Here is a 14,358-nt window from a genome sequence, read left to right as displayed (position 1 = left end):
TCTCTGACCCTCCCCCGTTCATGCTCTGCCTCTCTCTGTCTCAAAAATAAACAAACGTTAAAAAAAAAATTAAAATTGAAAAGATAAACCACAGACTGAGAGAAATATTTACCAATCATATATCTGGTGAAAGAATTCTTGGGGTGTCTGGGTGGCTCAGTTGGTTACATGTCCAATTCTTGATTTCAGCTCAGGTCATGATCTCATGGTTCATGGGTTCATGCTCCACATAGGGTTCTGTGCTGACAGTGTGGAGCCTTCTTGTGATTCCCTCTCTCCCTGCACTACCCCCCGCCAAATAAATAAATGAACATTAAAAAAAAAAAAAGAATTCTTACTTCTCTCTCCTTTTCTCAGCCATTGTGCTGTGTGCAGTTGACTGTTCTTTGCCATGTCGTCTCACAAGATGTTCAGGATCAAGCAATTCCTGGCCAAGAAACAAAAGCAAAATCATCCCACTCCTCATGGATTCAGATGAAAATTGGCAATAAAATCAGGTACAACTCCAAGAGGAGGCATTGGAGAAGAACCAAGCTGGGTCTATAAGGGATCGCACGTGAGGTGGCAAACATATTTATGCTGCATGAAGGTTACGCCCTCAGATCCTATCACTCTTTAAACATCACTACTACTTGAACAATGGCTATGTTTTATCGGGGAAATGATTTTTCTCTCTTACATGCTTCTGCACCAGTAGGTTAGTTCAACAATACATATGTGAGACCTTCTGTTTGGGGAAAAAAAAGAGAATTCTTACAAGTCAACAATAAGAAGACAACCCAGTTAAAAGTGGGCATAAGATTTAATAGACTTAAATAGATTCAATAAACTTTTCACCAAAGAAAGTACACAAAAGGCAAGTAAAAAGATGCTCAACAACAACATAATCATCAGAGAAATGCAAATTAAAGGCATGAGACACCACTACATAGACAGCTTAATGGCTATAATAAAAAAGATAATATCAAGTGTTGTCAAGGATGCAGAGAAACTGAGATCCTTGTGCACTGCAGGTGGGAATGTAAAATGGTAGGCTTCCTTTGGAAAACAGTTTGGCAGTGTCTTAAGAAGTTAAACATAAATGTACCATTTGACACACAGCAATTTATTTCTTAGGAATCTACCCAAGCTGGATCTACCCAAGGTTGTTTCAGCTAGGCTGCAACCAGTAATCTAGACAGGCTGGCAAGTGATCTGCCTGGAGGAGTAGGGGGGCCTGGTTTTTGGAGCAGAGGCTTGGAAGTGAAATGCGAATTTCAGTAGGGTCGCTGAGAAAACAGAAGAGTCACTCCTTTGCTCTACTCTAGGGCTGGGAGCTCTATGAAGAGGTAGTCTTTCCCTTTCAGTAGAGCCATCAGGGGGCACTTACATGGTCTTTCCAGCTTTGGGAGAACACCAGGCAACACAGCCCAAAGAAGGGTAGGATTCACCCTGAGGAGCACTGCAGGCTGGTGAACCACAGAAGAGGCTTGGTGAGGCTTGGCATGAGAAGGAAAGCATCCTCCCAGAAATATCTGAGGGGAAGAGAATTTCATAAGCCTCAGGAGTTATGTAAGTGAGGGAATGAACTAGCAAAACCTTGATGTTATCCTTAGTGATACCCCAGGTCACGTGAGCTTTAGGGATAAACTGGGTAAGGCAGATGTAGCCTTTGGCCTTTCCTCTGGTCAATACAGATGGGACTCAGTTTCCTTCCGTTGTGGATCCATTTCAAAACTCATTTCTTCTAAGAAATTTTCCCTGATGTGTCTCCGCTCTCTCAAATGCCTCTAGTATTCCTGCCTCCTTAGCACCATTAGTTATTATAGTTTTATTGGAGGGGAAATTTTTTCTTACATTTATTGATATTTTATTTGATTAAGTTTATTTTTATTTAATTAAGTTGGTTATTCACAGGCCCGTTACTCTATGTGCAAACTCTGAGCACACATCATGCTGTACCAACATGACCCAGGCAAAAAGAGAGTATGTGCTCCAGCAGAGGCCTCTGGATGGGAGGCACGGGCATCACCTCACGGTCACTGGCACCCTGTGACTCTAGGTTTCGCAATGTCCTTTGAATGCAACTCACTGAGTTATTTTTCTATTTTTCCTATTTTCCTTTATCTCTGTGTGGGAGCTACTGCATTCATCCAGGAAGAACAGGAAATAGAGGAGAAAATGACTCCAGTGCCACATGGACATGAGCAGCTTCCTCCTACATGTTGAGATGTGAGTGTTTCTACAAGGTATTCCTGTCCCCACAACTGTCACCCCAACTCAGAATTCTAGAAACTGTAGGAATATTTGCTCCTCTAGTTAAATTCCTCTAACTAGCATCCAGAAAAAAATGTAAGCTTCCCCAGGAACAGAGCTCTGTGAAGGCAGGGACTTTGTCTTATGTCCTCTGTGCCTTGAACATTGCCTGCAACAAGAATGTGTTAAATGCAGGTTTTCTAGACCAGAAAGGTATGAGTGGCATGCCTCTTCAGGGAGGGGTGTTGAAAGGCTTCCATTGAAAAGGGAAGCAGTATTACCTTGCTAAAGAGCAACTAAGACCTAAGTCTAAAGAAATAGTAAGTCTTATTTTATTTAGCACAACTGTGAGACAGAAAATGCTAGCTAATTAAAGGTTTTGATTAATAAGGACTTTATGATCCATCTGGTACATGGTTCATCAGCTTTGGAAGGGTTAATGCACACTTCACATTAAAACTCCATCTAACACACTTTCACTTGACCTTGATGATGATCAGGGTATTTCAAAGACTTTGGCTGAAGTAGTGTGGTAAATGTGGTAAGAGAGACACAATGGGGAGACTTAATTAAAAGGCTGTGACTTTGAAATTGAGAATGCTGTCTTCAATGAGCCATTGCAGTCTGTGATGTATGGAGAGATGTGACGAATGCTGTGTTTCAGAAAGATTAATTCGGTGATGATGTTCAGGGAAGATTGGAGAGGGAAAGGGGCTGAAGCAAGAAGAGCAGCTAGAAGACAGGTGTAGTACCCAAAGCATGAAGTGAGTGTGGTAACGTTAGAGACGATGAGTGAAAAACAATTTTGAGTTGTTTGGTGTCCAAGTATAGGACACAAAGAGAAGGGAGAGGGGAAAGTGTAGTTGAGGATTTTGAAGCTTGTTTCTTAGGAGTATGACCCTCAGGCCCTTCTAAGAAAAGTCCTTGATTTAGAGGCTCCAAGTCTGGCTAGCCATGTCCTCCCTATGGGATGAGACTTTTGTGAGGTCAAAGGGATATGGCCACCCAAAGACGGTTACCCTCCCACTTTCCAGAATATGCTAGGTACCTGAGAACCAGAATTCACTGTCTAAATAGCCTAGCTCTTGTCCTGAACCTGCACTGACTTCTTCCCTGGGTCTATTGTCCCAACGGTCAATGGCATTGCTGTGCACCCCTAGGACCAAGCAGTGGCCAAAATGTAGCTGTTTGTGGGAGGTGCTGGGTGAGTGGATGGAGCCTGAATTTCCTGGATGTAGCGTCCCCATGCATGTGTGCATGGCCCTTCGTGGTGCAGGATGGAGTCAAGGAAGGTAAGAAACGGGTGGGCCATGGTCAGAGGCCAGGGCCATCTCTTCCAGTATTTCCTACTTTTGGCATTGAACTTCCATGAATCTGAGCATTTAAAAAATCTTGGCCTTTCAGGTCATCCTTATCAATATATATTTGTAAGGTGGGAAGATAGACATTTTATCTAGCAGCTTATTGGCATGGTTTATAACTTTAAAATATTTAGACATATTTTAGGACATATGTAGGACAAGGTCTAAACTCTTGTCCTACAACTTTAGATGTGGCCTTGCTTTTTAGCCCAACATATTCTTTATTTATAAAGTGTCTTTGTAGGACACTTCTACAAATCTCTCTTGCTGAGAGTTTACCTATTGAATTGTCCCTTAAAATAGCTAGTTCAGTTTTTTGTTAACCAGCTTCCCAGTTTTTAAAATTATTAATTTGCAATTCCTCGTGTATCCTAAATATGGGTCCTCTGTCCGATAGGTATGTATACACACACACACACACACACCAGACATCATATCCTATTCTGTGGCTTTCCTTTTGATTCTCTGGATGGTGTCTTTGGATAAATAAAAGTTATTTTTAAGGTTGTCAATTCATCCGTTTTTTCCTTTACTCCTAAAGATTTTTATGTTCTCTTTAAGATCTTTACCTAGAATAAGGTCATAAGATTTTCTCTCTTTTTTAAGATTTTCTCCCGTTTTCTTTTAAAAGCTTTCTTGCTTTACTTTCACATCTACATGCATCAGGTCACAATGCATCTGCAACTGCTTTTGTGAGTGGCAGAGGTCAAGATTAATTTTGTTTTCCAAATGTATATCCATTGACCCAGCTTCATTTATTGAAAAGTCCATCCTTTTTCCCTTTGTACTGCAAAGGAACCTTTGAACCTTTATTATGAACCAAGTGACTACATGTATCAATAGATAGATAGCGTTCCTTTGGTCTGTTTGTCTCTCCTGTGCCCAAACCGTACTCTCTTAATTACTACAGCTTTGTACTTACTTAATACTGTAACTTTTATAGGTCTTGACATCTGCTAGTGTTGTGTTCCAACTTTCTTCTTCAAGATTGCTTTAGTTATTCTCGGACCTTTGCATTTCTGTATAAATTTTAGAGCTGCCTTGTCCATTTACATTCCGCAGACTTGGGACTGTGCCTCGGAACTTTTCAATTTTACCCATAAAACGTCCCTTCGCAACAGTGGGTGGAAGAGCCGCAGCGACGCGCGCAGAAAGGGATCCTCCGCCGGTACCGCCCCCTGGATGGGACCCGGGACTCAGGGGCACGCGCCCAGTCTCCGATGTCCCCACCCTGCGCCAAGGCCGCGCTCGCCCCCGCCAGCCCCTGGGCGGCCCCCAACCGGCTCCGAGACGCGCTGCGGAGCCGGGGCGCACGAGTCCCCCACCCCCCGGCCCAGGCGGGGGCGGCCGCGCGGCATCACGGGGCGGAGGCGGGGCCGCGCCGGCAGGTGGGCGCGGCCTCCGGGCTGACGCGCGGGCGCCGGGGCGCAGCGCCGCCGGGACCCTAGTGGCGCGGGGAGCCGGCGCGGCGGCGGTGGTGGCGGGGGCCGGGACGCGGCGGGCGCCCGGGCGGGTTCCGCGCTGAGCCGCCACCTCGGCCGGCTGGTCTTTGCGGCGGCTGCCCGGGCGGCCCGGGCGCACGGCCCTTCGCCATGTATACCTTCGTGGTGCGCGACGAGAACAGCAGCGTCTACGCCGAGGTCTCGCGGCTGCTGCTCGCCACCGGCCACTGGAAGAGGCTCAGGCGAGACAACCCCAGGTTCAACCTGATGCTGGGCGAGAGGAACCGGCTGCCCTTCGGGAGATTGGGTGAGCGCTTCCCCCTCCCCGCCCTCCCGCTCCTCCCACGGCCCGTTAGCAGCAGCGCTTTTGTCTTAAGGTCATATATCTTCCCCTGCGTCGTTCCCCGGGCAGAGAAAAAATGGATCCATAAAGGTCTAAAGCCACCGCTTTGCATGCCTTCCCGTTCCCGAAATCGGATTCGTGGTGCCGCTGCCTGTGGACAATGGCTGGTGCCTGCAGCCCGGGGGGTTGGGTGGGGGGGCGTCGGCCGCGCGCTCCGGCACTGCCCCGGCCCGACGCCCCCAAATCGCGCAGGGCCGCGGGGCAGAGCTGGGGCGGGGCAAGGCCCCGCTGAGCCGGCGTCGGACCTCCTGCTGGAGTCCTCTTGCGAATTTTCTGCGCTGAGGATTTCACCGTGACTGGTGTTGACGCGGGAGGGATCCTTGTGTGTGTTGAAAACCCTGCGGATTCAGCTACCCGAAGGCTCAGATCAGCTGGGGATTTGGAAAAGACCTCTGGGTTCCCAAAGCAGGAGCTGCAGAAGTGAGCCAAGCTCGGGCCAGGGCGGAAGGAAGGGTGTCTGATTTAGACCTTTCCTGAGGTTCCCCGAAGTATATGTTTTCACAGTTGTGTGTTGAATGCAGATTTTGCATGATGGCTTCACCCTGCGTCCCACTTCTCTGCCCTGCTCACCCCGAGAGAGTTACCTTCACTCCCATGGTCGATGCCAGCTTGGCATCATGTCTACATGCATATCCACATCCTCGCCTGTAGGGAGGGGCACGGGAAAGGAGAAGACCGGCAGCTCCCTTCTAGATGACGTAATCCACAACTTGTGCAGATCACTTCAACTTACATCCCATTGACCTGAACCGTCTCGTGGCCTCTCCTCACTGCACAGTCATCCCGGAGATGCAGCCTCTGTTCCTTGCCAAAATTCTCCCGGGGCGGGGACCAAACAGATTTGCCAAAGACGGAAGAGGAGGATCGATAATGAGGAAAGGTCATCTCTGTCTTAAAGGGCAGTCCAGAGAGAGCGGTGTTCTGTGTCCAGCAGAGGACATAGTTTTTAGAAAAGAGGTGTGGTCAGAGGGTAGAGAGGCTGAATGAGCAGACTGAAAATAGGCCATTTGGAACTCACTGGCTACTTCCATAGAGCCTTTGGGTGGGGTGTGTGTGCAGTTGTAATGATTTCAGGAATGAAGGGTGTTGTAGCATAGCCTTATCGAAATTTTTTCTTTGGAATGCACTTTTTACTGTTATACAAATTTAGGATGTATGATGAGGACTCCATGGAGGGACTGATTCCAACCCCCAGCAATCTTGGAATACAGGGAATGTGCCTGGAGATTCCCTTTTGTTAAACTGTCTCTCCAGGAAGCCCTCAGCAAAGAGAATACCTTCCCTGAAGGAAGAACTACTTATAGTTGAGAACATATATTTCCTTCTTGCTCTGTCCACATCCCTGCCTGCCTGACTTACCTTCCTCTATAGACTGGGCAGTGCCTGGCTGTAAAAGCTTAGGGGGAAATCCTAATATTCAAAACTGGCAAAAATGTCTCTGTTGGGGCTGAAGCAGGGGTGGTTTTGCATTGCTATGGTGCTCAGGACTGGGGGGAAGGCCAGAAACTTACAGGGTCCAAATCCTAAACAGGTACCACAAAGTCAACAGATGGTAAGAAAACATTTGGTTTTTATGGAAAAGAAAACAGCATCACACAAGCAAAATGGTTATATGTCTTCACTGTTAGGGATGTTTAGTTTTTGCTTCAGTGCATTGTGTGAAACCCAAGGAGATGGCTTATAGAGCCAGATAAAGTCTCAGGAATGCCCTTGCCATGGGGATGAGAAGGTAGGCGCAGGTGTGAGGCAGGTTCATCTGTCCCAGGGAGACAGTGAGAGCAAGTTAGTACCTAAATATTTTTATTTGATTATATGCTGTTCTCAGATGTATCCTTTTTACCTCTGGCATCTTCTACTCAGACTCCCTTTGTTTGGTTTTACTTTTATTTTTGTTGCTGGAAATTGAATGCATTTTGTTAGGAATTTAAACAAATATTAAGGCTTTTGTTCTTGTTTGTATCCTCTCTGCTCTGTTTTATGGAGGAGGGGACATGCGGTAGGATTCATTGAAAATGAGTTTCTCTGTGGGAGATACACAGAAGAAAGTCTTCAGGGCTTCTGATTTTATAGACATGGCTTCTCTACTATCTTCCTTCACCTCTTGTGGCTCTCCCAGAAGCTCACAGAGTTAGACATGCTTGAAGACAGTAATATCCTAGTCCTAGTGCTTCTTTGATGGCTATAGAAAGCAAGGTTAGGGGTGCCAAGGCGTCACTGTTGAAGTCCTACTGTGCTTGGGGTGCCTGGGTGGCTCAGTCAGTTAAGCATCTGACTTCAGCTCAGGTCATGATCTCATGGTTCATGGGTTCGACCCCCACGTCAGGCTCTGTGCTGACAGCTCAGAGCCTGAAGCCTGCTTCGGATTCTATGTCTCCTTTCTCTCTCTCTCTCTGCCCCTCCCCAGCTCATGCTCTGTCTCTCTTCCACAAATAGATAAATATTTTTAAAGTGTAAAAAAAAATAAAGTCCTACTATGCAGAGACTACTAAGTCCCTATGTGTGAAGCCAAGAGTGGGGTTTGGGGGGGATCAAAGAGAGGTGAAATAGAAAATACCCTTCCGCCCTAAGAAGAAAAAACAAAGGCAGCAGTCGTGTTCGGCAGACCTAGGATATTGGTAACTTTAATATCCACTCTGGGGAGGGGGAGGGTTTCTGGTTCTATTCTGTGGAAGGGGGTACAGGTGCAGGGCAATGGAATTGTTCCATTTCCACCAACCAGTCTTGAAATGAGAGAAGGAAAAGCTCGGCATGACACAGCTGTTCTCTCTCCTGCGTGCTGGTGCTGACATTGTCATTTCCCACCTGTCCTCTTTCCCTTCTCAGCCTCCTCTTTCCTTTATAGGTCACGAGCCTGGGCTGATGCAGTTGGTGAATTACTACAGGGGGGCTGACAAACTGTGTCGCAAAGCTTCTTTAGTGAAGTAAGTGTTGAAGATTCATTTTCAGTCTATTACATAAATGTTTTCAACTTTCATCCTGAAGCCCTTTAGCAAAAATGTGGGATTTTTTTTTTCTGGACAAAAATACTTTTTTCTAAAAAGCCAACAATATTAGTTCCAGAGTATCCTCCGTGCTACTTTGATTACAGTCTAAAACTTTGCTGTTTGCGCCTGATAAATCCTGTCTCTTAGGTGAGGCTCCCTAGAAGCAGAATGGGAGGCCCAGGATTCTTATGTGGTGGGTGACTAATGGCAGGGGGGTGGAGGGGTGGAGGTGAAGGCTCTTGGGAGAAACTCATCCAGAAGCAAGGCGGGGGGCCAGACAGCAGGGGAGGAAGCCAAGCAAAGACACGGTTTCAGCCGAAGTCTCTCCTCAGCCTGACTCCATGGAGCTCGGGAATAAATGGTACCTCCGAACTGAGACGAGAGGACCTGGCTTCTGTCCTCTAATACCAGTCAGCCACTGGCTGTTAGGGGAAGTGGAGAATGTAGGTTCCCCTCCATTTCTGGACAGGGGCTAGACCCTGCAGAAGAGGCATACGTGAGCTCTTGGCAGCCAGCTCATAGCAGCCAGGGGTCCCAGAAAGGACACCCAGGCCGGGTATAACAGTCAGTATCTGCTATACTGCCCACCTCCAAGCAGTGGGGTTATGGCTAGGTGTCGTAAGAACGGTCCCATAAGGTAGGGGGAAACAGTATTATACAGGGATTAAGGGGGAGGATTAGTAGCTTGGGTTTTAATCCCAGCTCTCCCTCTCATTAGCTTGGGTGTATTTCCTCATCCCCCCAGGCCTCAGAATCTACCTCACAAGGTGGCTGTGAGGATTAGCTAAGGCGACACATGTAACGTATATGGCACAGTGGTAGCAAGTACTGGACTCTGTGCCTTGGTTTCTCCTTCTGTAAATAAAATGGGGATAATAGTAACCACCTCAGGGTCGTTGTAAGAATTACATGAGTTCATTTATGTGCTGGCTTTGAATAATGTCTGTCTCATAGTTCACACCACATAAGTAAAAGCTGTTACTACTGTTATTATGCCTGTCACTGCTATTATTGTTATCATTTCAGTAGGAAAGAACTGGGTAGTGCCCCCCAATCAGGGTTGTAACGAGTCTCCAGTATTCTTTCCATGAAGACTAATGAACATGCGTGTGTAGCCTAACAAATCCTTTAGGGAGGAAGACACTGGAAGATATGACTCAACGCAAATGCTCTTTTCCCCACCCACATTTCACTCTGGGCCCTATCTATTTACTAAGTTGAGTGTTCATGGCATTAGCTTCCCCTTTTTGTCCATACTCATTGGCCCCAGTAACTTATATATCCAGTTCTGTCTGTGATGGATTTTCATGATTCACCATCCACTCCTAAAGGTGAGTGAAGCTTTCTGAATTCTTATTACATATTTACATGTTTAGAACACAAAAGATTGTTTCACCAGAGCTAAGAGTAGAAGTGGGACATGATTATTTATCCAGATCATTCATTTAAAAAAAATTTTTAAGGTTTATTCAATCTTTTTTCTATGACTTTTTTTTTTATCTGAAGATAAAGGGAGAATTTAGCTTTTAGAAGTATGAACAGAGGATGTTGTAAAAATTATGTACGTAACATTCTACATACTTGCATAGTTAGTTATAATGAAGTGGCATGACCACGTGACTGGGGTCCTGATTGGGTCTGAGTAGGTATCTAGATCTCTGTGACCCTGGACAGCACCGCTCTAAATCCCAGTGACCCATCTGTCAGTGTGGATGAGGATGATTATACTTGTTCTTTGCCCCTCTGTGACAGGTGACATGGTCTGTGATGACACCTTGTAAATGGTGACATGGTTTATGCAGGCTGGGGGTTGTCATTATCCTCATAAGCTTCCTTCATTCTCTTAGGTGGCTGGCAAGGGATTGTAGTAGTTCCAGGAAGCGATGGTTCCCTTTGTCATTTTGTCTCTCTCCATAATTTTGTATGGCTTCAGAGGGCTCCAAAGAGTAAAAAATGTAATTTCCTCATTTTAATGTAGGGCAGAATGCCAACTGATAGAGGATAACTGGGTTGCCCATTGCTGTAGCAGTTAATGTCGCTACACGTTGTGCAGTTCCAGTCTGTACAAATGAACCTATGGGCCATGTGACTGGGCATCCCTCACAGGGCTTCCTAGAGTCTCGATAGTGTTCTCCACTGGACCCTTGACAGCAAGTGCCTTCCTCCTGTTACTTCAGGGACTTTGACAAATTCATCAACACCCTGTGGCTGTAGTCTTAGAGCCCTGAGTGGCTTTTCTCTCTGACCTAGGTTGAAGGCTTTCTTTTTCTCCTGTGAAGTTTTTCCCCTAATATGTATAAATGAGCCTCCATTTGTGATTTCCTTCTAAATGGGTTTCTGAGGGAATGGAACAATTGCAAAGGATGCTGTCCAGCAGAAACAGAATGCCAGCCACATGTGTAATTTTAAATTTCCTAGTAGCCACATTAAAATAAATACAAAGAAATAGGTGCAATATATTTTACTTTTTTTAATTGTTAAAATATTTTTATTACAAACTCTATAAATTAATCGTTTTGGTAAAGTTCTTTAATAATTTAAAATCCTTGATATCCACAGAAATCTATTTGTGTTTTCTACTACTCTCCCTTGAATCCTAACTTTAAACTTGTTTTTATTGGGTTTGGGTATACATACCATGGTAACATTATGAAATGTTTGGTCCAGGGGCGCCTGGGTGGCTCAGTCGGTTAAGCGGCCGATTTCGGCTCAGGTCATGATCTCGCGGTCCGTGGGTTCGAGCCCCGCGTCGGGCTCTGTGCTGACAGCTCAGAGCCTGGAGCCTGTTTTGGATTCTGTGTCTCCCTCTCTCTGACCCTCCCCCATTCGTGCTCTGTCTCTCTCTGTCTCAAAAATAAATAAACATTAAAAAAAAAAATGAAAAAAAAATGAAATGTTTGGTCCATTGTAGAAGCTTGTGTTGACCTTTTTCTATTTAAACAATTGTTTCAAAAGCTGAGCCTGAAAATATTTTATACACTACAACAAAAATCACTGCATTTAGAATTGATGTTACAGCAAATGATCATAGTTTATTTCTCTTTTTTAAGCCAAAATGGAATGTCGGTTTCCTAATTCCTTCATAGTTCCTTCTATCAGATGGTAGATGGAATAATAATTACACAACAACGTATTTCTGACTTCTCCAGCTATTTTATTTGTAAATATAAACACTCTTCGTTCCTTTTTCTTGATATTTTTAGCTGTTATAAGGAGGTCAGTATTGAGAACAGGTTGGCCTTGGACAAATTTTCTTTTTACCTCCTGGTCGAAAAACATTTGAGAGGAAGAATTTTAAAGATTAAATCCATTATTTCATACTCGTTGAAGCAGTTCTTACTGTAGCTTATGAGTTGATTGAGTCAACCCTGGGAAATCCTGAATATTTCTTCTCGCTTTTATGGAACAATGAATTCTGTTCTCTGCCGGAACTGAATGAGAGTGTGGTGAGGCGATGGCAGGGGGCTGGTTGGCCACAACAAGCTTCAAATGAAAACCTGTCTTGCTAGACTGACTGAAGTCCTTGGAGACCTGGCCTTGCTGATTCCAAATTTGACTTGATTAATTTCCTCAAGGTGATCAGTTCTTTGGTGATAGATTAATATTTTACTTTAATAATATATTTTATTTAACCAGAAAAATCCAAAATAATCAGTTTGATATGTTATTAATATAAAAACAATTAATGAGATATTTTATAGATTTTGTTCTCTTTCTGAGTCTTCAAACTCTGGTATAAGTTCACATTTTTGGAACATCTTAATCCAGACACTAAATTTTCATCTAAAACCGTTGCTCTGTATTTAGATTTCATGAACATTTATGGTTGAAATGTTGATTTACATACTCAAGTTGTTCCCACATAAAGTTTTTCAGTAACTCAATGAAAAATCATTTTCCTTTCATAGTTGCAGACACATTGGCAAAACTGGTTCATATTTTTAGAAGAATGACTTGAGTTTTCAGAACTATATCTAAGTTAAATAAATTCATCAACTCTTATGTCAACATGTATTATTAATATCTAATTCAAAAGAGATATTGAATAAAGTGAAAAGAAATTCTAAATTTAGCAATATCAACAAAGTGTTCTTAAAACTTTTCTTTAGTTTTTGTAGCCAATTTGCATAATGCTGTCTATTTCAATTTAAATCTTCTACATACTGAGTCATGCTCTTTTTAAATGTTTATTTCTTTATTTTGAGAGAGAGAGAAACAGAGAGAGAAAGCATGTGCACATGCGCCCATGCACAAGTTGGGGAAGGGCAGAGAGAGCGAGAGAATCCCAAGCAGGCTCCATGCTGTCAAGCGCTGTGCCTGAAGCAGGGCTTGATCTTATTAACTGAGATCATGACCTCAGCTGAAATCCAGAGTCAGATGCTTAACCAGCTGAGCCACCCAGGCTCTCCTATACTGAGTCATGTTATAAAAATATGTGAAATCATTATTGTTGGCTGTGTTATGAAATTGGAGCATAAATTCTCACACCTGTCTGGTTAGGTCATAAATAAGATCTTTTCCCTTCCTTGGAGCTTCAACTTTAGCTTGATCGCCTAGAGCGTATATTGATGAGAAGATGTAAATCATACTGCCACTTTTTATCTTTGATTACTGAATAAAATAATTATTGATTTGGGAAGCATTTTCTTTTATTTCAAGAGAATCTGATTTGGAGTTGACAATATAGTGAATCTTTGTAGAACTCCTTTCTCTCAATTAGTGAACACTGGCAAAGAACACAGTATCATTAAATCTATTGTCTTCTGTTTCTTTCAACAGTTCCATACTGGGGAATCATTGTAGCATTTGCAAGTATATACTAAACCATTTCAACAACTGTATCCCTGATAGTTTTCATAGAGTGGGCTTCAGAAAACTGAGTGCAAGTGTTTCCAATATGTACCATATAGTACAATGAAACACTAAAGGAAGCATCGGTGTATTAAAATCCCAATAAATCAGATTTCAACCCAACCTAGCTGAAGCACTGTCACAATAGAAATTTTCACATGTAGGTGAGATTCTTCTTTGACAGATATAAAAGATTTAAAAATATCTACACCACAAGGTTGGTAGTTTTAAGGCTGAAATTTGATATTTTTTCATGTATTTGAAAATTCTTTGAGGGGCGCCTAGATGGCTCAGTCAGTTAGGCGTCTGATTCTTGATTTCAGCTCAGGTTATGATCTCACAATTTGTGAGTTTGAGCCCCATGTTGGGCTCTGAACTGACAGTGCAGAGCCTGCCTAGGTTTCTCTCCCTCTCCCTCTCTGCCCATCCCTCACTTGTGTGTGCGTGTGTGTGCTCTTTTGCTCTCTCTCTCAAGATAAATAACTAAGTAAATTTATAAAAAATATTGGAAGCAGAACATTCCCAAAATATTCATTGGGCAACATCTTATGTCACAGAATTCAACTAAAACTGAAGGAAAATATTTAAGATTTTTCCATTTTTGAATCAGTCTTTGATACTATTAGAAAAGTTTTGTATTCTTTGGGCAGTATTCATGACTTAGCTAAAGATTGCTCACTCTTTGTAAAATGTCTTATTTTTACTGTTTTCCTCAAAATATTTCCTCCAGCTGTATTTCTATCTAAAATGGTTTTTTGGGGGCGCCTCGGTGGCTCAGTCAGTTGAGCCCCCAACTCTCTTTCTCCTGTCCCTCTCCCTTGCTCACTCTCTCTCTCTAAAATATAAATATATACATAAATAAATACACAAACAAACAAATAAATAGAAATGGTTTTCTTTTTTGTGCAAGAATCCATGCCATTTTATAACTGACCAAAGTTACAAGTTCAGAGCCTGTTAAAAAATATGTTTAAACATTTTTTGTTAGGTATTTAATTCTGATTTCAACCACAAATTTCATTGATTTTTTTTAAGTTTTTATTTAAATTTCAGTTAGCTAACATACAGTATAATATTAGCTT

The 14,358-nt window shown here is 43.3% G+C and overlaps 1 protein-coding gene and 1 pseudogene across 1 annotated transcript in view; both read left to right on the top strand.

Moving 5' to 3' along the window:
* Positions 1-391: 391 nt before the first annotated feature.
* On the top strand, positions 392-546 carry LOC115510847 (annotated as a pseudogene).
* A 4,616-nt stretch (positions 547-5,162) lies between these two features.
* The window catches only part of TTL (tubulin tyrosine ligase), a 39,030-nt gene continuing 29,834 nt past the window's right edge, over positions 5,163-14,358 (top strand). The window contains exons 1-2 of the mRNA XM_030311127.1: positions 5,163-5,345; positions 8,284-8,362. Of these exons, the coding sequence (XP_030166987.1) occupies positions 5,189-5,345; positions 8,284-8,362 (236 nt within the window). The 5' untranslated portion in view covers positions 5,163-5,188. The remainder of the gene's footprint in view (positions 5,346-8,283; positions 8,363-14,358) is intronic.

Source organism: Lynx canadensis, chromosome A3 (genome assembly GCF_007474595.2).
Source record: "Lynx canadensis isolate LIC74 chromosome A3, mLynCan4.pri.v2, whole genome shotgun sequence".
Taxonomy (NCBI): Eukaryota; Metazoa; Chordata; class Mammalia; order Carnivora; family Felidae; genus Lynx; species Lynx canadensis.
This window is presented reverse-complemented; position numbering and strand designations above follow the sequence as displayed.